We start from the raw sequence: 27,226 nt of genomic DNA, 5'->3' as shown, positions 1-27,226 counted from the left end.
AGTGCGGCTGGAGGGAGCGAGGAGTCGAGTCCTAGGAGGAGTCGAGTCCTAGGAGAAGGTAGAGAGGTAAGCAAGGTCAGGTCACGTAAGGTTCTGTGGACCAGAGTAACGAGCCTGAATCTTCTTCCACGTGTAATGGGCAGTCAACGGAGAGTCTGAGGCAAAGGAGTTACATGATTTGATATATGTTTCTAAAAGTTGACTCTGTGTGGACATAGATTATGTGGAGAGGAAATTAGTTTGAGAGGGAGATTAGTTAGGCCACTAAGGAGATTAGTTAGAAAGAAAATGAAAATAGTCAAGGCAAGAGATAATGATGGTTTGGGCTAGAGTGGAAGAGGCTGACAGGTGAGAAGTCAGATATCAGGTAAGTTTTTTGCTTCTATCCCCCCAAATCTAGAAGAATACAAGTCAGTCCTCTTTTAAGTCAATAGAGGCTCTTTGTTAGATGATCCCTTTTTTTTTTTATTATTTTTTATTTATTTATTTGTTTGTTTGTTTGTTTGTTTATATACTTTTTTGGTGAGGAAGATTGGCCCTGAGCTAACATCTGTGCCAATCTTCCTCTATTTCTGTATGTGGGTCGCTGCCACAGCATGGCTTGATGAGTGGTGTAGGTCTGTGCCCGAGATCTGAACCTGCAAACCCTGGGCCGTGGAAGTGGAGCACGCAAACCCAACCACTATGACACTAGGCCAGCCCTCTATTCTATTTTTTTAATTAATTTTTCTATTGAGACAACATTGGTTTATAACATTATATAAATATCAAGTGTACCAAGGTACAGGTAAATACTTAATATAAAGCAGACAGCACGTGTGAAGGACCAGATATGATGTATGAGAAAAAGAGAATAATTAAGGATGGCTTATAAGTGTTCTGCTTTAACAGCTGGGTGAACAGTACTATGCTGTGTTACTTACACGAAGAAACCTGGAGGAAAAGGGATTCGTGGGGAGAAAGAAATCAAAAGTTCTGAGTAGGATATGTGAAGTCAGAGCTGCATTGTAGACATCCAAGGAGAGATGGTGACTAGGAAGCTGATAGAACTCGAGGAAAAGTTTAGGGCTAAGGATACAAATTTGGGAAGAAGTCACTTAGGGATAGAGAATACACAAAGGCAGGACTGACCCTGGAGAACTTCAACATGCAGAGGTCAGGATGAAGGAGAAGAGCCAGCAAAGCACACAGGAGGAGCCAGTGAGGAAGGGGGCAAACAGAACCACAGGGTTCTGGGAGCCACATAAAGGAAGTGTCTGAAGGAGGAGGGAGTGATCACCTGTGTCAAGTTCAGCTAAACTGAATACAATGAGGACTGAGGCCTGGCCACTGGATCTGACAAGGCAGAGGCTGTGACCTGGAGGAGAGCTGTTTCAGTGGAGTAGTGGGATCAAAAACCTGATGAGGGTGGGGTAAAGAGAGAATGGAAAATAAGCTAGTGAATTCAGTGAGTTTTTTAATATAGCAAAGTCACAACAGAATCCAGTGTTTAAGAATGTACGTTTTGCTTCAACTAAAAAAAAGAAAGAAAGAAAGAAAAAAAGAATTTGGGTTTTGGGAGAACAAGAATACATATTTATATTACTTGTATATGCACAGAATATCTCAGGCAGGAAAGAATGCAGGAAACTACTAACACTGGTTGCCTCCAGAAAGAACAGGGAGCTGGCGGGGGAACTTAAGTGGAAAAGAGGCTTTTGAGTTAATATCCTTTTGTACCTTCTGGATTTTCCACGTGATTATATTTTCAAGTACAATCTATTCAAATAAATGAAAAATGAAATGTTTAAAATGACCTTTGGAATTAAAGCAGATCTAGGTTTGTACCTCTGCTTTGCCACTTTCAGTTATGTGACCTTGTAAAGTTGCTTAGCCTTTCTAAACATCATAAAGCAAGTAAGATAGTAGTACTCATATCACACCCATATCATAAATCAATCAAAGTAGCATGCTTAGCACAATGCTTGATAAATTCTAAGTGCTCAATGAATTTATTTCTTTATTTTTATAAATCTTCTCTTTTAAGCTTGTTTTGTAAAAATAGGGATAATATTATCTGTTTCTTAAGGCTTGATGATTAAATGAAATGAAATTAAGTGAAATAGAAAGCATTCAATAAATGGCAGCTGCTATTGCTATTACCATTGTTATTTTCATTGTAAATGAATGCTCTGATGAGTCCATGAGCTGTCCAAATGAGGTACTCATGGATAGGCTGCCGGTAGCAAGCCTGGCTTCTTCCATACCACTTGCAAGCGCCACATCCCTCAAGGACTCTAAGCAAGGTCAGCTGACTAATATAACAATAAATGTTTGAGTAACTATTATGTGCCAGGCACTTGGGTAGGAGCTGTAGAAACAAAAAAAATTATACTGTACCTGCTCTTAAAGAACTCAGTCTATATAAGAGAGATAGGTAAATAATTACCATCTGGTGAATGGTAATAATATTATAATTACAGAGCCATGGAAAATGCAATGGAAATTAAGGTTATGGAACCATCTAATAAGAATGACTGGCAACAACTCCAGGGCTTCAAGAGGACAAGCCGTTTCATGAAGCACTATGGTAGTGAATACTACAGAGGGCTCCTTTTGCTGGTAACATACCTTCTTTTTGCCTGGCTACTACTTCCTTTTCCAGCCTTGGTTTAGACATCAATTCTTTTGGCAAGCCATCCCTGAAACCCTAAGACTGGGTTGGGTGTCCCCCCAGGTGCTCCTATCTGTACCTACCCCATTAGAGTATAAATACATTAATGGAATTAAATTCACTTTCCAGCCTTTCCAACTAGATTGGGAGATTCTTGAGCATAGACTGTGCTCATTCTCATATTCCCAAAGCATAATACAGTGTCTGGCACACAGTGTTTACTGACTAATAAATCAATGAATTAACCCTGGGCAAGTATCTTAAGTCTACTCTACTTCCATTTCCATATATTTTAAAGATGAAGCGATCTGCTCTGAAGGGCATATGGATGATAAAGAAGGCCATGTTCTGATTTAAGCTAGCATCAGAGTCCAGGGCCAACTGACCAACAATTTCGATGAGATATGCCAGGATCACCCCATCCCGAAGATCCTGTCGCAAGTCCTGCACAGGCTTCACCGCTGGCCTCTTCTTCAGCTGTGCGTTCACCCAGGCCACATATGCCTGCAGCTGTTGCTGGAAAAGAAAAGGTGGAAATAAGGGAAAGGTTGCATATTATTCTTATCATCTACCCTGCACCCTCTAAGGCAGCATTTGAGATTGGGCTACGGTGGGCAATCTACATCCAGAGGGAGGAGAAGGAGGTTTTAAGTCAAGAAAGAAGAAAGATGGTCAGACATGGAATATGTTCTAAAATTCTCTAATTTGATGCCAGTCTCCAGGGATAAGCTAACCTCTGACTTGGGTGTTTCAATGACTATGAGACCTACTTTCCTTGAGTTTTGCTCTGTTGACCAAGGATGAGGGCCGGGCCCAGAATCACAGCCAGTTTTTGGATATAATCACTGCTGCCAGCAACCCATCGTGCATCTCAGGAACAAGCACTCATGTCCCGTATGCACAATGGACTGTGAGACTCATGAGAATTGATCTTGGGGAACTGGGAATAAACAGCAAACCAGGCTCAGAACCGCCTCTCCCATTTCTGCTTTCTTCACAATGAGATTTAACTGAAATCATCTCACAGTCAACCCAGTATTTATTCTCTCGAGCCCATAATCCTGGGATTGCTACAGAGTTAGTTTTAATCTTTGCTTTATATTGTCAAAGAGGATCAAATTACCTAAAACCTGCACAAAAAAGGAAAAAGAAAGGCTATGGTGAGCAGAGTTCCTGAAGGCTGGGGGGAAGGAGGAGTACTTTCATTTATTTTCAGACAAAGCTAGGGCCCAGTATCACCAGAAGCCTCTTAGGCCCAGACAGGGACATATATAACTCAACCCAACCCTCAGATAACCTTACATATTCCATTTTGTCCCTTAAACAGAGCTTGTATTCAGTGTTTATTCTAATTATTTGTTCTGAAGATGGGCACTAAATATCAAAATAGCACATGAACAATGTCATAGTACAGGTAGCAGCTCTGTCTAGTTTCTGTAGAAGCCCAAGACTCTGAACCTAAAAATTAAGTTCAAGGGCTAATGGTATTAAATTATAATTTGGTTAAAGTACAGTTGATTTCTAAGCCCCAAGTACTTCCTTAATGAAATGATGTTGGAAATTACTGACTGGCTGCTTCCTGAGCTTAAATTAAATCTTCTTTATTTTCTCTCTCTCTGTCAATTTGTAAGGATAAATCAAGTCCTTTGGAAGACAGTACTAAGGCAATAATCTATCAGCTACTGATAAACTGTAGGAAGTGCAACGATCAGCAGGAGGTGGGGGGAGGAATCTAATATTTATTGAGCACCTACCATGAACTAAACACATTTTTAGTGTTTTATATATGTTTTAATGAGTTAATGAACTAAACACCATTTTTAGTGTTTTATATATGTTTTAATGAGTTAATGAACTAAACACCATTTTTAGTATTTTATACATGTTTTAATGAGTTAATGAGTGTAACTGGAACAGACCTGCCACACAAATTATGCTTACTAAATGGGTCATTATTATTTTCATCATTATCATCATCTAATTCAATTCTCACAAAAGCACTGAAGGGTTGGCATCATCTCCGTTCTATGAATGAGGTTCAGAGAGGTTATGTAACTTCTCCAATGTCCCCATAGCTAGGACATTGCAGACCTGGTAATGAAACCCAGTAAATGTGGTCCAAGCTTTTACCAAGGGCCTCTTGCTATCCAACTCACTCCATAGAATAGAGGTGGCTGCACCTTCTGCCTAACATGGGCCAGATTCTCATCCAAGGTCTGCTCCCACTGCACAGCCAAAGCACTGTGTGAGGCAGACCAGGTAAAGGGTGCCTCCACAGTAAACCACTCTGCTCTGGGGGAAAGGAGTTAAGACCAGAAAAGGCATTAAGGGTAACAGCTGGGATCTGATTACCTGGCTTATGTATAAAACTCCTATCCAGTCTCCCTATATCTAATATCACTCTCAACCCACCCTCCACACATTCCTATTTAAAATCCTTCACTGACCTCTCATTATCCTCAAGATAAAACCCAATCTCCTTAGCTGCATTTAAGTCTGTCATGTGCTAGCCCTTGCCTCTTCTCCAGCTTCACTCACTTCTCTTCCATTTGCCCTTCTATGTTTCAGTTCGTCCAAACCACATGCAGTGCCCCAAATGCACCACACTTTCCAGCCACTCTACCTCCGCCTGCCTGCCACCTCCTCTTAAGTCTCAGCTCAAGCATCACCTTTTCCAGGAAGCCTTCCCTGACTGTCCCACACACCTCAGACTCTGATCTCCTTGAGGACATCCTGTGTCACACAATCAGTTTAACTATAATTTGTTTTTTGTTTTTTGTTTTTTTTTTAAATTTTATTTATTTTATTTTTTGCCCCCAAAGCCCCAGTAGATAGTTGTATGTCATAGCTGCACACCCTTCTAGTTGCTGTATGTGGGACTCGGCCCCAGGATGGACAGAGAAGTGGTGCCTCAATGCGCACCCGGGATCCGAACCCGGGCTGCCAGCATCGCAGCGCGCGCACTTAACCACCAAGCCACAGGGCCGGCCCAGTTTAACTATAATTTGAGTGCAAGCACTATACTGAGTTATGAGGCTACAAAGAGCCTTATGCATTCAAGAAGCCTGCAGGAAGAAAAGGGAAGAGAGGAAGAGGAGGAGAAGCTTGCAGGCTAGTAGAGACAAGCACTATGACAGAGGTGCAGAGGATGCTAACAAAGTATTAACCCAACCTGAAACCCACGCTTCAGAGGTGTTTCCTGAAGGAGGAAAGGAGGCAAAGAGGACAGTGAGCTCAAAGGAGCTCAGGTCTGAATGATGCTCTATGCAGAGTTACAACAGTTCAGAACTATTAGACTCTCAGAGTAACAGGTTCTCAATATATATTTGTTTGAATCAGTGAATCATTTGTCACATTTCATCAGGCCGAGACTTAAAATGATTGCAAAAGTTAATTATGCAGGGGCAGACAGGAACAAGTACTTTTCATTAGGCCAAGATTATTTCCACTTAAATAACCATGGCCTTCTTTTGGCTGTTGAATAGAAGTAAGTCGTCTCTGATGCAAAACTGATTAGGGGTTCCTGACAGTACTTTTCATGCACATTAATCACAGCTCTGGTCTTCCAACAAAAGAGGATTCTACAGCATAAACGATAATAATAGTCACTACTTTTCTGAATTATCTACTCTGTGTCAAGAGCTATGCTAGGTCCTTTAAACACATTTCCTCTAATGCTAATCTGCCAGGGAGATTTTATTTTATTTATTTTGCTAATTGGAAACTGAGACTTAAAAAAAGGTGAAATAACTCGTTCAAGGTCACCCAGATAGTAACCTATGAATATGAGATTCACTTTAGCTCCCAAGCCAATGCTCTTTCCACTCTACTACACTAAATAAATGCATCCCTGAGGTTTAAATTACCTCACTAAAACTCTCAGAATGGAAGTCACCTTAGGCTAGACCACTTCCTCCAGCACATCCAATGCTTGAGTCTCGGGTGTAGTAATCTACACTAAGCTAAGTAGCTGTCTCTTACTCCAAGTGTGGTCCCTGGACCAGCAGCATCAGCATCACCTGGGAGCCAGTTAGAACTAGACTCTCAAGCGCACCCCAGCCCTACTGATGCAGAACCTGTATTTTCAAAAGATCCCCTGGTGTTTCATATCACTGTTCCCATACCTGGCTGCATATCAAGATCACAAGCAAAGCTCTTCAAAAAGACAGATATGCAGACCTTACTTCAAATCCGCCAAACTCTCTCCAGGGGGTAGAACTCAGAAAGCTTTATATTCCCAAACTCCCCCACATGATTCTTGTAGAGCTAACTTGAGTCTTCTAGCTACACATTCCAGTCCCCTTAACAAAGGGACTCTCAACCCTGATTACCCATCATAATTACTTGGGAACTTTTAAAAAACACTAATGTCTAGGCCCCACCATAGAATGGTCAGAATTTCTGAGGGTGGGGCCCAGGTATATCAATATTCCGTAAGTGCTCCCAGGTACATCCAGAGTTGCAAGCCAAAGTTAACCATTCCTTACATTAAATGGTTCAAGTATTACTGATCTTCCTGTCTAAATCTCTCTGAAACCATGACATCTAGAACCTAATACAATATTCTGGGTGTAAAAGGAGACATGCAGATTCCTCATTCAAGATATTTCTCTTTCTTTTCTTTCCTTTTTCTTCCTTTCTTTCTTTCTTTCCTTCCTTCCTTGGCCACCAGAACACAGTGTTCATCTACAGTAGGGGGTTATTCAAAATACCAAAGTATTATGTTTTTATTTTATTAAATGTTCATTTTGAAATAATTTCAGACTTACAGAAAAGTGGCAAAAATGGTACAAAGAGTTCCCCTATACCCATTACCCAGCTTCCCCAAATGTTTACATCCTACATAACCACAGCACAATGATCAAAACAGGAAATCAACACTGACACAACAGCATTAACCCATCTACAGATCTTTTTCAAATTTCATCAATTGTCCCACTAATGTCCTTTTTCTGGTCCAGGATCCAATCCAAGATCTCTCACTGCATTTACCTGTCATGTCTCTCTAGTCTCCTCCAATCTGGGACAGCTGCTAAGTCTTTCTTTGTCTTTCATGATCTTGACAATTTTGAGAATATTGGCCAGTTATTTTGTAGAGTGTCCCTCAATTTGGGTTTGTCTTAAGTTTCCTAATGATTAAATTCAGGTTATGGATTTTTGGCAAGAATTATTGGATTTTTTATGACTACCACAGAAGTCACACTGTGTCCTTCTCAGTGCATCATATCAAAAGGTACATGATGGCACTACATCTCATTATTGGTGAAGTTAACTGTGATCACTTGGTCAAGTTAGTGTCTGCCAGTTTCTCTCCTGTAAAGTTGGCCGTTTTTCCCTTTGTAATCAACAAGCATCTGGTGGGAAGATGCTTTGAGACTATGAAAATATCCTTTTTCTCATCATCATTTTTCCTATCCATTTTAAATTGAACATCCATTGATTTTTCTTTCCTGCAACAATTATTATTACGGTGTTTCCCAAATGATGATTTTCTAATTCCATCATTCCTTCTACAATTATTAATTGGGAATCATAATACAAGGAAGAGCTCTCCCCTTTTCTCTCATTTATTTATTTATTTATTTATTTATTTATTTATTTATTGTGAGGAAGATCAGCCCTGAGCTAACATCTGTTGCCAATCCTCCTCTTTTTGCTGAGGAAGATTGGCCCTGGGCTTACATCCATGCCCATCTTCCTCTACTTTATATGGGATGCGGCCACAGCACGGCTTGACAAGCAGTGCATCGGTGCGCGAACCTGCAAACCCCAGGCGCTAAAGTGGAGCAGGCGCACTTAACCACTGCGCCACCAGGCCAGCCCCTCTCATTTATTTATATACATCAGTAAGGGCTCATAAATATTTATTTTATTTTTATTTATTTATTAAATTGATCCATTGCTATCATTATTTATTTTGCTGCTCAAATTGTTCAGATTTAGCCACCAGGACACTGTCATGTTGGTTCCTGTATCCTTTCCACACGCCCCAGTCATTTTTTTTCTAATTGTGGTAAAAAACACATCACATAAAATTTACCATCTTAAGCATTTTTAAGTGTACAGTTCAGTAGTGTTAAGTATATTCACATTGTTGTGCAACGAATCTACAGATCTTTTTCATATTGCAAAACTGAAACTCCATACCCATTAAACAAAAACTCCACATTTCTCCCCTCCTCTCAGCCCCTGGCGACTACCATTCTAATTTCTGTTTCTATGAATCTGACTACTTTAGATAATTCGGATATGTGAGATCACACAGTATTTGTCTTTTTATGATTGGCTTATTTCGCTTAGCCTAATGTCCTCAAGGTTCATCCTTGTTGTAGCATGTGACAGGATTTCCTTCCCTTTTAAGGCTGAATAATATTCAGTTGTATGTTTATACCACATTTTGTTTATCCATTCATCCGTTGATGGACATATGGGTTGCTTCCACCTCTTGGCTATTGTGAATAATGCTGCTATGAACATGAGTGTGCAAACATCTCTTCAAGCTCCTGCTTTCAATTCTTTTGGATATATACCCAGAAGTAAGATTGCTAGATCATATGGCCCGATCATTATTTGAGCACTTCGTTACTTTCTGGCATCATAAGATATTCCAGTCTCCTCATCTTGTACTTTCCCAGTCCCACCTCTGGAATCAGCTATTTTTCAAAAGAACTCTGGATCCTTTTATTGAAGAATAGTTTTTAGAAACCAAAATTTGAGCAGGACATGTGCTCATTCTACTGTGATAACATTCTAGGCCCTCTCAGCAGTAGAGTAGGAAATATGTGTATGTATACTCACATACACACATACTTATATCTACTTATCTTGATAGATAGACAGACGGGCATACCATAAATTATACTGATCCCTCCTCCAACCCAACACCACAGGGTTCAGTGTTTCCTTTCCCTGTTCCTTACTTGTAACTCCTTTCTCCCACAGTGAGAAACCTGACTCTCACTTTCCACAATATATTTACTAATATTTGCTCAGTCCTAGAAAACACATCAAATAGTTTCAGACTTGCTAATCTACACTTTGTGAAAAATAAGTTTACTAACCAGAATATTTGTATATAGTTCTTTTTGTCTTTAGCTTTACAGTATACAGTCAAAATACTGATTCCAAAGTGACTTAGGTTGGTTCTTTTCTTTTCCACCCCCTTCAGTGTGGTTGTTACTCATTTGTAATACAGTTTAGGTATATTTCTTACTATTTGTAGTCCATTTGAGGTTCTCCCCTCATTTAGGTTGATTTTAATTGTTTATTTTGGGAGTAGGTGAAAGATTAACATGATTCTAAAAGTCAGAGCTATACAAAAACATATATTCAGAAGTGTCACTCCCGCATCATTCTTTGTACTCCATTCCCTTTCTCCATTCTTTCCACCCCATTCTTATCCACCCTTCTAGGTAACATATCTCATTAGTTGCAGTTTATCTGGGAAAAAAAGATACATGTATATTTTCTTATTTCCTTTTCCTTCTTATGTGAAAAATAGCATAGTATTGATATTCTTTTTTTACTTGCACTTTACTTCACTTAATATTCACTTAATATATTCTGGAAATTACTCTATATTGTTTTAGAGATCTTCTTATTCATTTTTACAACTACATAGCACTCCATTATGTGGATATACCATAGTTTATTCAACCATTCTTCTATATATGGGCATTTAGGTTTTTCCCAATATTTTGCAATTTCAAACAATGCTGCAATGAGTAACCTTATGCATGGGTATTTTCATGTTGGTGGAGGTCTATTTTCAGGGTAGATTCCAAGAAGTAGGATTGCTGGATCAAAAGGCAAGTAAGTATATAATTTTATTAGATATTGCCAAATTCCCTGCCAAAAGGGTTGTATCTGTCTGCATTTCCATAAGCAATGCAAGAGAGCATGTTTTCCCACAGCCTTGCCAAGAGAATATGTTGTCATACTTTAAAATTTTTGCCAATGTTATAGGTGAGAAATTGTATCTTAGTGTTGTTTTAATTTCTTTAATTATAAATTTAAACCTCTTTTTGTAGGTTTAAGAATCCATTTTATATCTTTTATATCTTTGTGAATTGTCTGTTCATGTCTTTTTCACATTTTTCTGTCAAAGTTTTTAGTCCTTTGTTCCTCCATTTTTAAGAGCTCTTTATATATTAGAAATGTTACCCTTTTGTCTTTGATATATGTTGCAGATATTTCCCAGTTTGTCAGTTGTCTTTTGACTTTGTTTATGGCGTTTCTTTTGCAATGGGAAGGTTTTATCTTTTTTTTTTTTTTTTTTGCTGAGGAAGATTCACCCTGAACTAACATCCGTTGCCAATCTTCCTCTTTTTGCTTGAGAAAGATTTGCTCTGAACTAACATCTGTGCCAATCTTCCTCTATTTTGCATGTGGGTTGCCACCACAGCATGACCGCCGATGAGTGGTGGTGCAGGTCCGCACCCAGGAACTGAACCTGGGCCACTGAAGTGAAGCATGCTGAATTTAACCACTAGGCCATGGGGCTGGTCCCGGTTTTTATTTTTATATAATCAAATTTATTGATATTTTATTTTATTGCCTCTGAATTTTGAGTCATGGTTAGAAAGCCTTTCCCTACACCGAGGTAAAAGAATTCACCTGTTTTTTTCTAGTTCTTGTATGGTTTCATTTTTTACATTTAAATCCCTGATCCATTTGGAATTTACTCCTGTGTATGATGAGATATAGATCCAATTTATCTTTTTCTAAATGGCTACTGAGTTGTTCTAGCACCATTTATTAAAATGTCCCTCCTCACCCAGTGATTTGAGATGCCACCTTTATCATGTATCATATACTAAATTTCCATTAAGTTCTTGGCTGTGTTTCTGGGCTTTGTATTCTATATCACTTGCCTATTTGCTCATTCATGCATGAGTCCCACAACACTTTATTTATAGAGGCTTTATAGTATATTTTAATATCTGGTAGGGCTAGCTCTTCCCCCTTGAAAACTTTCTTATTTTAGTGTTTTCTTGATTATTCTTACATATTTATTTCTCCATATGAACTTTAGTATCTATTTATCTAACTTCCTAAAAAAGCCTGTTGGAATTTTTATTGGGACTATATTAAATTTATAAACTGACTTAGGGAGAACTGTCATCTTTATGATGTTGAATCAGCCTATTAAAGAATGGGGGATGTGTTTCCATTCATTCAAATGTGTCTTTCAGGAGTGTTTTCAAGTTTTCCTCTTGTAGGTTTGACACATTTCTTGTTAAGTTCATTTCTAAGTATTCAATCTTCTTTGTTGCAATTGCAAATGAGGTTTTCTCTACCATTTTGTTCTCTTATTGGTCACTTTTTGTGTATATGTTATCTACTGCTTTCAGTAGGTTAATTTTATATCCTGCTACCTTATCTCTTATTGTTTGAGTTTTATCACTAATTCTCTATGGTTCCCAGGATTACCATTATATCATCTGCAAACAGAAATAGTTTCACTTCTTTACCAAGCCTTGTGCCTCTAGTCAGTTTCCTTAGTCTAATTGCATTGGCTAATATCTCTGGTACTGTATTGAATAGTAGTAGAGATAATGGCATCCTTCCCTTGTTTCTGGACTTAGAGAAAATACTTGTAGTATTTCTCAATTTAGTAAGTTACTGGTATTAGGACTAAGATATATACATTTTATCATGTTAAGAAAGAATCCATCAAGTCTTATTTTCTTGAGTCTTTTTATGAGGAACGGATGCTGAATTTTGATAAAAGTTTTGTCAGCATTTATGGAGCTAATTCTATGGTCATGTTTCCTGAGATCTATTAATATGGTATATAATATTAATGGATTTCCTAATAATGAACCTACCTTGCACTCTGGCAATTAATCCCACCTGATCATAATGCATTATATTTTTAATGTAATTAAAAATCTCACTGGTGTTGGGTTCTGTTTGTTAATAAAATATTTATTAGTGCTATGTCAGTACTATATATGTTGCACTTTTTCATGGATATTCATAAATAATATTAGTCTGTAGTTTTCTTTTTTGCACTGCCTTTATCATATGCAGATATCAACATTATACTTGCTTTGTAAAAAAAAGTGATGTTTCCTTTCATTTTCAATGCTCTGAAATAATCTATAGAGCATTCAGACTACCTGAAATGTAGAGGTTTGGTAGAATTCCCCTGTGAAATAATCTGGGCCTGGTACTTTTTTTGAGGAATAGTCCCTTAATAACGTACTCTATTTCTTCTACAGAAATTGGTCTCTTTAAATTTTCTATCTCTATCAGTTTTGGTAATCAGAACTTCCCTAGGAAATTATCCATTTCACCAAAGTTTTAAAATGTATTTGCAGGGACCTGCAAAGACTCTAATAACCTTTCTGTTTTAATGGTTACTTCTCCATTGTCTTTTCTTATTTTGTATATCTGTGCTTTCTCCACTTTTCTTCTTCTTCATGTTAGCTAGTAGTTTGCCTATTTTGATAATTTTTTCAAAAAAATCTTAAAAACAAAATGGTTTCAAGAAGAATTGCTATTCTGCCGTAAGTCCCTCTAAAATGATGATACCTTGAAGCAAACAACACAATACTCTGGGCGTAAAACCAGACACTCAGCTTTCTCATCCAAGATATTTCACATTCTTTTCTCTTCCTCCTCCTTCTTCTCTTCTTCTTCACTTTCTTTTTTGTTACCACCTCACATTGTTGATTCACACAGAGCTGTCAACAAAAGCTCCTAAGTAATTTTGAACACATTCTACTGTTAAACCAATCTCTTTCATCTTCATTCTTATAAAACTGGTTTTCTTGATCCACATTTACCTTTAATAAATTTCAACTTGTTAGAGTCCATCTCACAAGATCCTTCTAGACCCTGTCATTTCACGCATTCATTTATTCAAATCAACCAACATTGCCAGGCATGGTGCCAAGCCCAGCCCTTACAGGCACATAAATAACTATGATACGGGCCGGCCCCGTGGCTTAGCGGTTAAGTGCGTGTGCTCCGCTGCCGGCGGCCCGGGTTCGGATTCCGGGTGCGCACCGAGGCACCACTCCTCCAGCCATGCTGAGGCCGCGTCCCACATACAGCAACTAGAAGGATGTGCAGCTATGACAGACAACTATGTACTGGGGCTTTGGGGGAAAAATAAATAAATAAAATCTTTAAAAAAAAAAAACTATGATACAATGCGATGACTGCAGCAATGAAGAAACCTTAAAAAAAGGCTATCTATGCACACCAGGAGCACCAGGATGGAAGGATGTGAGGATCAGGGAAGGGTCAAGAGGGGAGAAGACATTTGGCTGGTTCTTAAGGATGTTTGCCAGTAGGAGAAGAGAAGGGCATTCTAGCCAGAGGTGATAAAAAGAGGAAGAGTTGTGAAGGCACATATCTTAGAGGAATAGCCAGTTAACAAGTTAGTGTGTGGGCAGAGCCGTCAAAGGCAGGCGATGATGATGGAGAAACAGGTCGGTACAAGACCTATCAGCACTTAGACTTAAGGCCTAAAGATCTTCAACAGGAAAGCATGGAATTTTGAAACAGGAGAGTGAAACTGTGAGATCTGCATCTTAGAAAGGTCACTCTGGACAGAGGGTAGAATATGAGATAGAAAGAGAAGCATCCAGACTTGGAGAAACCAATGAGGAGACCAAGCAATAATTCACGTGAGAGAAGATGAGTGCATAAACTGAAGCAGTACAGTTAGAAAAGGACAAATTCCAGAAAAAGTCAAAGGTGACTGATAGGTCGTAGGCAGTGACAAAAAGAGAGGGTCCAAAAAGTCATACTCAAATGGTTGGTGATGCTTTAACTGAAATGGAGAATACGTGAAGAGCAACGATTAGGGAAAAGCAAATAGTTCAGTTTTGAACAAGAGTCTGAGCTATTTGTAAACATCAGGGTAAAGATGTGCCACAGCCAGCTGGCAAAATACAGGTCTAGAGCACAAGAGATGGGGGTAGGGTGGGAGATACATGTTTGAGAGTATCTATGTGCAACAGGAATAGCCACAGGTGCAAATGAGATAATAACTACCCTCTACTGAGTATTTCCTACATGCCAGGTACTGTGCAAGAACTTTACCACATCTTTCCCTACATATACATATACTTTTTTCCCCCTCACATTGATCCTGTGAGGAACTATTATTCCCATATTTCAGATGTGGGAACCAAGGTTCAGAGCAACAAGATGCCCAGGGTCACAGGGCTGCTAAGTGGCAGAATAAGGATCTGAACTCAATGCTAACTCTAAATCCTGGGCTTACACCATCCTAAAAAGTAAGGTGAACTATAAAAAGTTATCTGGCAGGAAACGGAGGGGGAAGAGAGGGCACTGAAGGGAAAGAAGAGAATGAAAATGTACTGGGTGCCAATTCTTGTCAGCCATTGAATGAGGTACTTTATATGCACTGTCTCCTTTAATCCTCATACCCAATCATTAAAATCAATATTATCAGCCCCTTTTTCCATGTGGGAATCCTTGCTCAAGATCAGCACTGATAAGTGGTGAAAGTGGGATTTAAACCCACGCCATCTTACTCCAAACATATTATTTCCACTATACCAAAGAAAGCGCACAATGTGAGAAAAGAAAAGAATACTCAGGGCAGAGGCTGGGATATATCAAAGGGACAAGTGAAGTGAGATGAGCACTGAAAAATTATTTCAGAACATATTTACAACATTTAGAAAATTATTTAGAACATGCAATCAGAGGGATAGAAGAAGAATCAGGAGAAAGTGTTATGTGGGAATTCAGGGACGGGAGAACTTTAGGACGGGTGATCAATAAGGTCAAATGCTGTAGAAAAGTCAGGCTGAGGACTGGAAAGTCCATTTCACTTAATAGTTAACAGGCTTTTGGGACCTTTTTGAGAACTAATACTGTAGAGTGGTGGGGTTAAAAGTCAGATGGCAGTGAATTGAGACCTCAGGAGGGAGGAAAACAGAAGTAGTGAGGGGAGGAGAAGGGTATTAGCTGGAGAGGAAGTAGGGATAGGGAATGAGGGATTTTTAGGATGAGAGGACATTTGTAGGCTGAGATGAGGGGTTAGTGGAGGGGAAACTGGTACAACGGGAGGGGTGTGAATGATGCAGCAAGATTCCAGAGGAGGGGAAGAGGGCCTCTTCCTCCTCTGGTCATGAGGAGGCAAGAATAGGCACCTATGTGGGGAAATTTGGAGGTGGGGAAAAGGGAGGTTGAAGGGGCTCAAATCCAATTGCCCCTCTATTCATTATGAAGTAGGCCAGTTTATCTGTTGAGAGTGAAAGGGACAGGGAGAATGAGGAGGCTTCAGGAAAGGGACCCTGTGGGGAGCTGGAAAGAACAACGACTGCTCAAGATTTCCTGGCAGCACCAAGGACTCAGCTGGGGCTGGAAATCATCATTTTGTAATTGAATCAATCAGCAAGTTATGTGACTTCCTCTACAAGAGTTCAGCAGGCCTGAGCCATGAGTGGAGGAAACCAGGAATGGGCTAATCTAGGACTGGAAATGGTCAGAGGAGAGGCAGTGATCACGAGGGCTGAGGAAGTGAGGATGGTGGTGAGAGTGTATTTGAAGTGACTGATCATGCAATTCGTACCAGGGAAAAGAAATTAAAGAAGAGCTGATAAACTGGAGAGAAGAGTACGGAGAGGAGAATTTGATGCAACAGAAGATAAGTTTAATGGGAATGGAGGAGCATGAAAACTGAGGTTTTGAGCACAAAGCAGAGTTTCAGAGTTTAAGATTTCAGAGGTGGGGCAATTCTGTAGGATAAGTTCCAGGATGTGGCTTCAGTATGTGGTCTTGTTGAAGTGGCACAGAGGGGGACAATCATTGCAGTGGGGACGGTCAAGGAACCGGGAGGCTAGACCATCTTCATCATGGATCCTGAAGTCATTCCAGGAGAGTGGTAGATACTAAAATGCTAAGGATATTTACTGTTCTGCCCACATTCATGTAATTTTAAAAACTGATAAGCATGCCTTCAATGGAATCATTGATAAAAAATTTTTAATTGAAGAAAGGCCTTTATCACATCACTACTATGTCTGTGTGTTGACAGAGACCTATTACATGGCATCAAACAAAGAAATCAGAGATTCACAACCGAGTGGGGCTACTCTTATCCACAGGTTAAGGGTTACACTGGCTTTAGGTCTCTTCCACTCCCTTTAAGTCTAATCTCAAGATCTAACCACTAAACTAAGTCTGTTTGTCTCCTCTTTGACCTGAAGATATCTATACTTCACAACAAGGGGCAGACAAGATGCATTCTTGCTATAAATGCCTACTGCTGGCTCTGAAAAACTTGATTTGAAGGACAAAGTAGATACTTATGAGGACCAGCCTCACCACCCACTTCCCAGACAAAGATGTTTATCTTAAAAGAGGCCTGAAGTGCAAGCCTAGGCCCTGAGTAGCTCTGCTGCTTGGTTTTAACAATTTACTAGAGCTGCTTCTGCAGCAGATGAAATACCATATGCTTTTTGAAAAGGCTGTTACTTTCTGGGGGTTGGACTAGTAGTTTTATTTTTTTCTTCTTCTTCTTTTATTTTTGGGGCCTCATAATCTTTTTTCAAATTATAACTTGTGTGAAATCTGGATATATAAAATAAGGAGAAGCACAGCTTCTCTGGTTAGGGGCAGGGTGGGGATCCAGAGCGTACCTACATTTCCTCTACCTCCAAACCCCACCCCACCCCCAGCCATTTGAAGTAACTCCTTAGGGCTTCTTGCGGCAGCTGAAAAAAAAACAAAACTGCATTTTGTTTCCTTCTAGCACTAACATTTTGTAAGTCTATTATTCAGTGAAGACAAGATGCAAGAGGTTCAAAAAATGAAATAGCTAGAATATTAAGAAATGTATCAACATGACCCTAGTTCTTGGCCTATTTCCAACAACAGCTGGAGAAGCACAGTAGGATCACAATTAGGTTCAAATCAGACCCACGGGGGTGGTGTAACAGCTCTTGGAGTAGCTGCCCCCTCACAATGATTTCTCTTCTATAGGAACAACCCCATTTGCATACACAGCGGTGGGTCCGAGGACCAGGCTGGTATCATATCACCCTCTTCACTGGCCACAGCTGAATGGTCTAGCTGAACTAGCTGAGACATTTGATCCAGGATTTAGGAATAGAATCAGTCTCTCTCTCTCTGTCTCTCTCTCTGACAAAGTTATAAGATATAAAACTTAGATGTGGCCATAGGCCATGTTGTCCACCTGAGAGAGAAAAGTCGTCTGTAGTGAAAGGGAATAAAGCCACCTACAAAAGATAAGAGGTCCAGAGATAAGAGGCAGAGAGCAGAGGGAGAGATCCTGCCAGTGTTTGCGTTCTTGATTTTCATCGTTTCTGAGACTCTGCTCCATCCTTGCCCTTTCCATGGTTTAGTTTTTCAGCCTTTCCTTGGATTCCATGAGTAAGTAAATTCCACTTTCTATCTCTGCTCATTCAAGATGGGTTCTTGGCACTTGCAACCAAACTCATAAAAAAAGCAAGACAGTCAAACACACAATGTCGTTGACAGCATAGAACTAATTTGGGTCCAGAATTAACATCTCAAACTTGATCCGGGGAAGCTAGAAGGATGCTTGTATAATCAGAAGTCTAGAAAGTGTGGGGTTTTATGACAACCTTCTGAGTCAGGCTTCAGGACAAGGAAAAGTAGACGCAGCAACAATCAAAGCTGACGAGACGGACGTTCTCAAGTTGTAAGAGTGTGGTAATAATACCAAGGAGGAACTGGAGGCCTTAGCAACCCCATAATCTCCATCAGCTTCCTCCAAGACACTCCAAATAACCCTACAATATGAGTTAAACTCTCCCAGTATGGACAGTTATGTCCACATTCTTAATTTGTGCAGGAAATCTTGACCTCGAAAGCTTTCTGGCCACCAAATGTAACTTTCTTTCTGTTTTTCTTGGGGACCTGCCCTTCCTTCCAAACAAGTTTGTAAACCCAGCCTCTGCTCTCTATCTCCTCTAAGCTTCAAGGTCAAAGAGAATTCCTACAGGGGTCTGGTTTGGTTAGAGTTGCAAAAGCACTGCCTGGGCTTCACCAGGGAAGTCTGTGGGACCTACTGCTAGTACAGAAACATCCAAGAAGCTGGTTCTACGGCTCTGTGCTGGCAGGCAAGAAAGAAAAACAAGAAAAGCAGCAGGGCTCTTGTGGTGTCTAGAGAGAGTTCAGCAGGAGACCTGCATGGATCCGGAAGGAAATCAGTTTTACAGTGAAACCAGATACCTGTTTAGAACTCTGAGACCCTCCAGCAGCAGAAGAGGAGGAGATGGGGGCGGGGATGTTGCTGAGACACTGAGAAGAAGGCAGGGGGGATGGAAACTTTGAGTTATTATTGGCCTAAATTCTGCCAGTAAAAGAACACAATATTGTATTTCTTTTCTATTAACTCTTTCAGGCCCTTACTGAACCAGGAAAAGCTACTTATTCATTGAACCTGCTGGCTAATCAGGTAACAATAAAGTTCACAAGTAAAAATATCATTAAATTTCTTCCTCCCTGTATGGGCAGGGCTCTTCGTATTAGTGTTGAGCCCAGCGGTCAAAGGATAATATATCAGAAAGTGAAGAGCTAAAAACTTTCTGAAAGATGTTGTCTCCTAACCTTATTTTAAAATTTCCAGGCCGGCCCTGTGGCTTGGTGGTTAAGTGCGCGCGCTGCGATGCTGGCGGCCCGGGTTCGGATCCCGGGTGCACATCGAGGCACCACTTCTCCGTTCATCCTGGGGCCGAGTCCCACGTACAGCAACTAGAAGGATGTGCAGCTACGACACACAACTATCCACTGGGGCTTTGGGGGGAAAAAATAAAATAAATAAAATCTTTAAAATTTCCATTAGTTCCACAAACACTCTGTTCTTTGAGGTGTACATTTTATAAAGAAAGTGCTCAATAAATGCATATGAATGAATGAATGAGGTATCACTGTATAGCCTATGAGTGTCCCTTATCCTAGAAACAGGGCATAGAGCCTACCCTTAGGGCTTTTGGGATTGGTTCCCTATCCCCTTACCATACCTGACCACTTAAATGGGGCCTGGTTTGGGGATAACAAATAAGGAAATACATTCAGGAAAGTGGCAGTTTGAGTCTTTGGTCCTTACAGCCTAGACAACAAGGCCAGTCATGGCCGACAAAGCGTTTCTAGTGCTCCCCAGACTCTCTGAACTGCCTGGTGGAGTAGCACCTGGCAAACAGGGCCACTGCTCCACATGCCTGGCCAGTCCATCACTCACCACAAGGAACATAAAGCTGCCTGATAGCTTGCTGCCAGGGAGCATCTGTTTAGCTGGCATTGACTCCTGTGGGAACAAAGCCAAAGAGCCTGGGTGAGGAGAGGAGAAATCAGTCAGGATAGAAAAAAGGCTGGGGAGTGTGGTGCTTTGTTACATTAAAGACTTAACAGGCCTTTAATTTCTACAGCAAAGCACAGAGGAATTCATTGTGGAAATGTCTGAAAGCGTCTGGTTGGCCCCATGTTGCAAATCCTACTCCATGGAAGGCACGAGGCACTCAGGAGAGACATTCGGGGCAGCTGCTCCACTTGCCAATCCTCTTCCTCACTCATTCTATGTCCCCTTTATGGGACATGACACCAGTCAAAGGCTCTTCCTGGATTTCTCAGGGACTCCCAAGTAGATGAATCTCAATGTGGGATTTAAATTTCTATTTTTGTACTTGGAGGAAAACTAGTAGGGAAAATCTTCCAGGTCATATGTTTAAAAAGTTAAGGCTCAGACAACCGATTTCCTGTCAACCAACATTTTAATAAATCATTCCCACAATTTTTAGTCCCTCAGGCCATTCACACTACAGCCAGGCACAGGTTCGCTCTTGCCTGACAAGGAAGATTTCTTTTTTTTTTTTTAATTCTTTTTTTTTTTCCCCCAAAGCCCCAGTAGATAGTTGTATGTCATAGCTGCACATCCTTCTAGTTGCTGTATGTGGGACGCGGCCTCAGCATGGCCAGAGAAGCAGTGCATCAGTGCGCACCCAGGATCCGAACCCAGGCCGCCAGTAGCGGAGCGCGCGCACTTAACCGCTAAGCCACGGGGCCGGCCCGCAAGATTTCTATATCACCACAATTTTCCCAAGTTTCTACTCTGAACATTTCCTTTACCTCCATTGGCCTGTGAGCTCCACTAGGGGACAGACTCTATGTTATTTGACTTCTATTTCCAGAGCCTGGCATGGTGCCTGGTAAACACAGTAATTCAGTGAATGTCTATTGAATAAGTGCTTGCATGCATGTTTACCAGACTAGCAGCAAAAAAAGTCTGGCCTCAGTGAGCAGGTAGGTAGGTAAATATCTGCTGCTTTTCGTGATATGATTAAGTAAAAGATATCTCTATGATCTCCCACAAACACTATCTCTTTTATGACACTAATCACATTAAGCATTCTATTATGGTTTTTTCAGTACATCTATAAATCTCTCCCTATAAATTCCTTGGAAGCAGGAACCAGGTGTTTTTCAGTGATTTTATCCATCCCCTCACCCAATAAATGACCTAAATAACTGAATGAATGATTATCGGCCAAATCATATTACAGTCTCAGGTCTGTCAAAATCTCCCAACACAAGCACCAAAGTCTTTTTTAATGAAAGTTCAGCCCCCAGAAAAATACTTGCAGAAATTCATGTTGGCATATTAACCAAGGACAACATTCATATGACAACATCAATACCAAGTGGCAGAGAAAACAAATAACTAGCTTTGAGGCAGATGCAGAATGGGGAAATTGTGAATGACAGAAAGCTTGGCCAGACCCAGAACATAGGAGACAAGAGATGACAGCCAAGGTGGGCTAGAGAATGTGGCAGTAGCCAAAACTTGTGGATAATTCACAATGCAGATTAACCATGTTAATAAAAGGAATTGCAGTGACAGCACTGACGTGGATTAATTCTGGGAGTAATTTGTCAGGTGTGTTGAGGCTAGAGCTTTATTCAGGGAATGTGGTAGAAGAAAATTCTGTGATGCATAGTTATGCATAGTGGTATATGGATTGAGAACAGAGGCCAACAGTGGGTAGAGGGAAGCCTTGATTCAGAGGGCAGGGTTTCTCTCTGCTGCAGGGTTCCCTTATAATTAACCAATTAGGGCCATAGCTTCATTTCCTGTGGAGTATTCTCTGCCATAGAGAATGAGGTCACAGCTCTAACCACACAAACCTATAAAGCACTCGGGTGATGAAGGATAGCTTCAGATATGCTTGGCTCCTTCTCGGGAGATGACTGGATTCATGTGCGGTATTCTTAGCCTCAGTGGGAAGAGTTTCTCAGAGGAATTGAAGTGTATTCTGACACTAGCTTTTAAGTCCCTATTTACATCTTTATCACATGACTCTAACAAAAGAGACTGAATATTACTAGATCTATTAAGCAACCCTAGAGGCTGGCATAGGTCAAATAGGGCCCCATCAACTCTGAAATACTCAATCGTTCCTAAATGTGATACTGTATGTGACAAGAATTATCTAATATAATTTATTACATATGTAAAAGAATTATTTAAACTGTAAGGGACCATTTGAGATTCAACATATTACTATTAGTATTATTTAGATGATGTCAATTTCTCAGAGAAACCAAAAGTACTTACTGGTTATCCGAGTTCAAATCTACTAGTAGAAGGGAATGGATTGCACATTAGCCTGCGGACAGGGTGGAGAGAAGTTTACAAGATGGGTAGAAAAGTCATATGCCAGAAAGGGAAAAGAGGCATCCCTGCATTACTCCAGAGATGAATTAATTATAAAGTTGTGTGTCTGCTGTTTTTATGAAGACTCTATTACCACCACAGAAAGAAAACTCTCCCACTCTCCCTTTCCCTTATGTTTTACAAGAATTGGAGGTCTGGAGACATTTATGGAAGGACCAAAGCATGAAAAAGACAGCCAAGTCTCTTGGTTTACCTGGCTCTTCTACTGAAAGGTTTGGAAGTGAAAATGGGCAGAAGGCAAAGACTAGGAGTCCCTCTGAGCTGGTTTTCTCCTCTTACGAAGACAGTGGGACCTGACACCCAGGGGCTGAGTTAAAAAAAAAAAGAGGAGACCATAAGAGGACCTAAGGAGCTTCTGTCACAATTCGTGGATGAGTCAGATGTATGAAGCCTGCAACCAAGGAAGGCCCAAAGGCAGACAGTGAGGAAAGGGGAACCAGGAATACTGGAAGCACTCAAAGAGCTGGCTTCCTGGCTCGTCGGTTTCAACTCTCAGACTGGGTAGCTCTTTGTTAACAACCCCCTTCCATGGTTCAGAGAGGAATGATGCAAAGATGAGGAGCCCTGCAGTGCGGGCAGGGTGCAAGCTCTGCCCTTCAATGAAGGTTGTGACACCCTTCAGTCAAAGGAAAATTCTGACTCAGTTGGTTAGGTAAGGACATCATTTCTGCAGTTTTCCTCTCTGTGTCAGGAACAAGGCTGGGGCACAGGGGCCAGAACTGGGGAAGGTTCTGAGGCAAGTCAGGCCGCAGAGCTTCTTAATTAGAAACAGGAATTAAGGAAAGAGCCTGCACTACAGCTGCAGAAAGAAAATCTTACACACAAATTCATGAGAATGGTTAGCTCTGGAGAACAGGCCAGGATTGGAGGGGTGGCCAAGGCACTCAGTCTTGCCTGTAATGCTCATATTCAAGAAGAGAATTTATTCATATATCGTTTAACTAAAAACTGATTTTAAAAAAAATTTAAGAAAGAGAGACATAGAGGGAAGCAAAGGAGAGGTGGAAAGAAAAGGAGAGAGGGAGAAAGGAAGAAAGACACAACTGACAGTCTAGGTCTCCTTGTAGGGGGCTCCCTGGATGCTGGGATAAGGCAACCCAAGGGTGATGCTCCGAAGAAATGGATGACCTATGGAGCAAATCGCAAGGGGAAAAGGCCCTAAACCAGAATTTCCTGGGTCACAAGGGAAGGAAATGAAATAAATAACAGAATTTTGAGAGAAAACAAGTGAAGAGAGAAAGACCCCCAGCCAGCCCTAGCCCATACTGCCTGTCAGGCTGAGGCCCCAGTTTTGCACTCTCGCACAGAAGGGGGCAAATGCTGGCTTCTCTGAATTGGGCTCAGAAACTCAGGCCCCATCTCTCCTCTTAGCTCCTCTCTGCCAATCATGCCCTTGGCTGAAGAGAAATCTACTGTCCTTGGTTTAGAAAGAGATACAAACATGAAGAGGGCACTTCCTATGGACCACCTACTCACCCTGCCCTCTCTCAAACTTTCTACCAATGCAGTGCCACCCCTCCCCTCCCTTGGCTCACCCAGTTAGCCCCTGAAACAGAATGAGCACTTTTGCTATTTATTAAGTGGCTTCCTTGAGGATTTCCTTGGGGAGAATCCCCGGGGAAGGTGGAGACCACCTCCCTTGGAAGGAGATGACCTTTGAATTCGTGGCCCTGTCTTCTGGGCTCAGGTAAACAGCCAGGGAAAGTCATCGCCCAGCTTAGCTGAAGGCAGGCGGCCCTTTTGATTTCTCCCGGTTCGATGGTCTCGTGTATACGGTACCCACCACCTTAGCCTCCTCAGGGCTCTGCGGGGGACTGATCTAGGTCCCCGTGAGGATGGGGGCGAAGGAGGACCTCTTCCAGAGATTAGGCGGGAGGCGCTGGGGGAGGGGAGCTGGGGAGTGGGAGGAGCAAACAATTACCTCATTGAAGCCCTCCTGCAGGACGTCCAGTAAATTCCCCCGGGTCAGGCAGGCTAGCATTGTTCCTGCGGGGGGCTTCCCGGGTGGGGTCTCCAGGCCAGGCGGCCGCCGCCGTCGCCTCCTCCCTCTGCACACAAAGACTCTCGGCTCAGCTCATTGGGATCTCTCCAGGGTCCCGCATGCCACTTACTGGAAACCTAGACCCGAGCCAAACTAGCGGCTTCCACTGGGCATGCTCGCACGGGGACCTCTCCTGGAAGAGCCGGGGCACTGTCGCGGTTCCTATAGAAACAGCAGGGCGCGCACAGAGTGGAGGGGCGCTGGCGGGCGGCCCCCGGCCCCGGGTGTGTAAGGGAGAGCCCTGCGGGCGCGCGGGCCGCCGGCGTGTGCGCGCGCTGCACACACACACACACACTCATCCCGGGCTGGGGGGCAGGCGTGTGTGCGTACGCTGCAGACTTACACACACACAAGGCTTGCAGGCGGGCGTGTGGGTATGTGCGCGCGCTGCTAACATACACACACGCAAGCACACACTGACACACAAGCGGGCTTGCCGGCATGTGCATGCGCTTGCAGTCACACACACACGCACCCACACCAGGCCTGCAGGCAGGCGTGCAGGCGTGAGCGTGTGCTACACACACACACACACACACAAACACACACACGCTGATCGAAGGCCGCAAGTACCCCACCACAAGGTGGGTGGGAAGGGGAGTGACTCATAAGATTCTCCCCCCGACCCCCAGCTGAAAACAGCAACCTCTTTGCACTTGGGGCCTGGACAGTAAGGTTAGGCTAAAGAAGGGGAAGCAGAAGGGAGAGAAGAAAAAGAGAAAGAGAAGAACCATCTAGAAGGAGAGAACAAAAAGAGAATAGAGAGAACTTTAGTTATTGATGGTATTAGGACACATTTAATAGAACAGCAACACACAGAACACACACAACACACAGAACAACAACACAGAATCACAGCAGAAACATGAAAGGTAAACCAAGGATGACCAAGGCTTTACCAAAAAAAACTTCTTTCTTTCTTTTTAAAATAACTGCTAAAATATAAAACCTGTATTTTTAATGAGTTTTAAATTAATTAAATGGGTTTTAATTAAAATAACCACAAAAATGTCCTGGTGCTTTTGAAAGAGTTAGCAAAAGCTTCCTCAAGTGAAACAGAGAGCTATTCCCCTGTTTCTAGTTATTCACGTCACAGCCTTGATTATTTTTAAAAACACTAGTCATTTGTACTCTCAGTGCTCACTCTTGTTTCTATAGGAAAATTGGAAGCTGAAAGAACACTCATATTATGTTACACCTCGTGATCCCGGATTGGGGGGAAGGGTTTTCAGAGCGGTAAGGCCTTGCCCAAGGACACAGCTGGTCAGCAACAGAGGCAGTTGGAAGAGCTAGGACTCTACACTCACGATTTTGCAGGAGGCCCCTATTCCCTCCCCAAATCCCCATTAGTACCTTCGCAAGAAAAGTCAGTAATAGCTCTTATTCAACTTAATGACTTCCTCTTCAGGTCACTAGAGAAAAAGAAAATCCTTACGTGGAGCAGCCAGAACTAGCTACATCTTGCCTGAATGTCTAAAGCTGCTAAACACAAAGATGCTTCTGAGAAAAGACACACCTCCCTCTGACCACAGCAAGCAGGAAGCAGAAGGTCGGTAGAGGTGTTCAGTGGCTGCTGCTGGTTGAATGCTGTGAGTTCAGCTCTGGCTAAGGCTGGGGAAAAGCCGTGACACCCAATCAAACTGAACCTCAGCCACCCACAAGTCAGAAGACCACTGTCCTTCATAATCTAGCTGGGAATTTAGCTGCCAAGAACTCCCTTCACTGTGACCACAGTTCATGATGTAACACTCTCAGGTGAGTCACTAACCCATGTTAATGCAACAAGGCCCTTTTTAAAGAGAAGTATGCAACTTCCAACAGCATAAAATTGCACGTAACACATCTACATGCATAGTGATGCAAAACCAAAACACCGAGTTGGTAGATCCCTGGATAGAGGATTCTGATTTGTTAGCCTAGCATGCTTTGGACACAGCAGAAAATATTGAGACATCAGAGGGAGGTCCTGATGACAGTTATCTACACCAAGAAGTCACTGTTTCTCCAACAACAAGTCATTTATCAAAGTAGGACCTGTGAGCTCTGTTCCTGGGGAAAGATATTAAATCACTGAATTTTAAAGCTCCAAAAAAAAGATCTCACGTGGCCCAACTCTCTCATCTCACAGATGAAGGAGCCAAGGCTAGCAGAGGTGCTCACACTCAGCAGGTCTGTATGGGGGCTAAGATCTGAACCAAAGACCTCTGAGACCCAGCCCTGTGCTATTTGCCCTGCACCTCACAGCATGCTGGATGAATTAGAGAGAATTGTGGTAAATGGACACAAGATTTATTATAGGGCATATGGTCCAAGATTGCAGTATTCCCTGAAAGTCTATAATAATACTAACCACGCATTCTACAGCAGTGGTGTCCAACAGAACTTTCTGCGATGGTGGAAATATTCTATATCTGTGCTGCCCAATCCAGTGGGCACTAGCCACATGTGGCTACTGAAAACTTGAAATGTGGCTAATGCAAATATGGAACTAAAATTTAAATGGCATTTCAATTCATTTAGATAGTACAATTTCAAAATATTCTGATCCATTGTCCCCACACAGCTATTGAAATGTTCCAAAAATTATAGTATTTTCACATATAGTCTGCCTGTCACACTTGGAAAAAGCACAAAATTCCTGTTGGACCATATAATCTCATTTTTTTGCTCAGAAGATACGTTCACCATATTTATCATGGTCTGCCTTAGAAAGTGGCCCAGGTTAAGCATTGAGCTTGAGCTCTAAGCAAAACTAACATTTACTATTCCTTCCATCTTCTCCATCCTACCCTATTGTGATATCAACATAAGAGCTGAGAGA

General features: G+C 41.7%; 1 protein-coding gene across 2 annotated transcripts in view; it reads right to left on the bottom strand.

Moving 5' to 3' along the window:
• Positions 1-27,226, bottom strand: part of DIXDC1 (DIX domain containing 1) — a 66,995-nt gene that overhangs the window by 35,174 nt on the left and 4,595 nt on the right. Inside the window, exons 1-2 of one of the 2 annotated variants that reach the window (XM_004427335.3) lie at positions 24,286-24,536; positions 3,040-3,169 (exon numbers count right to left, since the gene is read on the bottom strand). In XM_004427335.3, coding sequence (XP_004427392.2) covers positions 3,040-3,169; positions 24,286-24,345 — 190 coding nt within the window. In that variant the 5' untranslated portion in view covers positions 24,346-24,536. Of the gene's footprint in view, positions 1-3,039; positions 3,170-24,285; positions 24,537-27,226 lie in introns of those variants that run through there. The other variant, XM_014785175.2, reaches the window with a different exon arrangement.

The sequence above is a fragment of the Ceratotherium simum genome, chromosome 7 (assembly GCF_057802395.1).
Source record: "Ceratotherium simum simum isolate JZ-2026a chromosome 7, ASM5780239v1, whole genome shotgun sequence".
Lineage (NCBI taxonomy): Eukaryota > Metazoa > Chordata > Mammalia > Perissodactyla > Rhinocerotidae > Ceratotherium > Ceratotherium simum.
The sequence above is the reverse complement of the archived record's forward strand: the minus strand, read 5'-3'. Positions and strand labels throughout refer to the sequence as shown.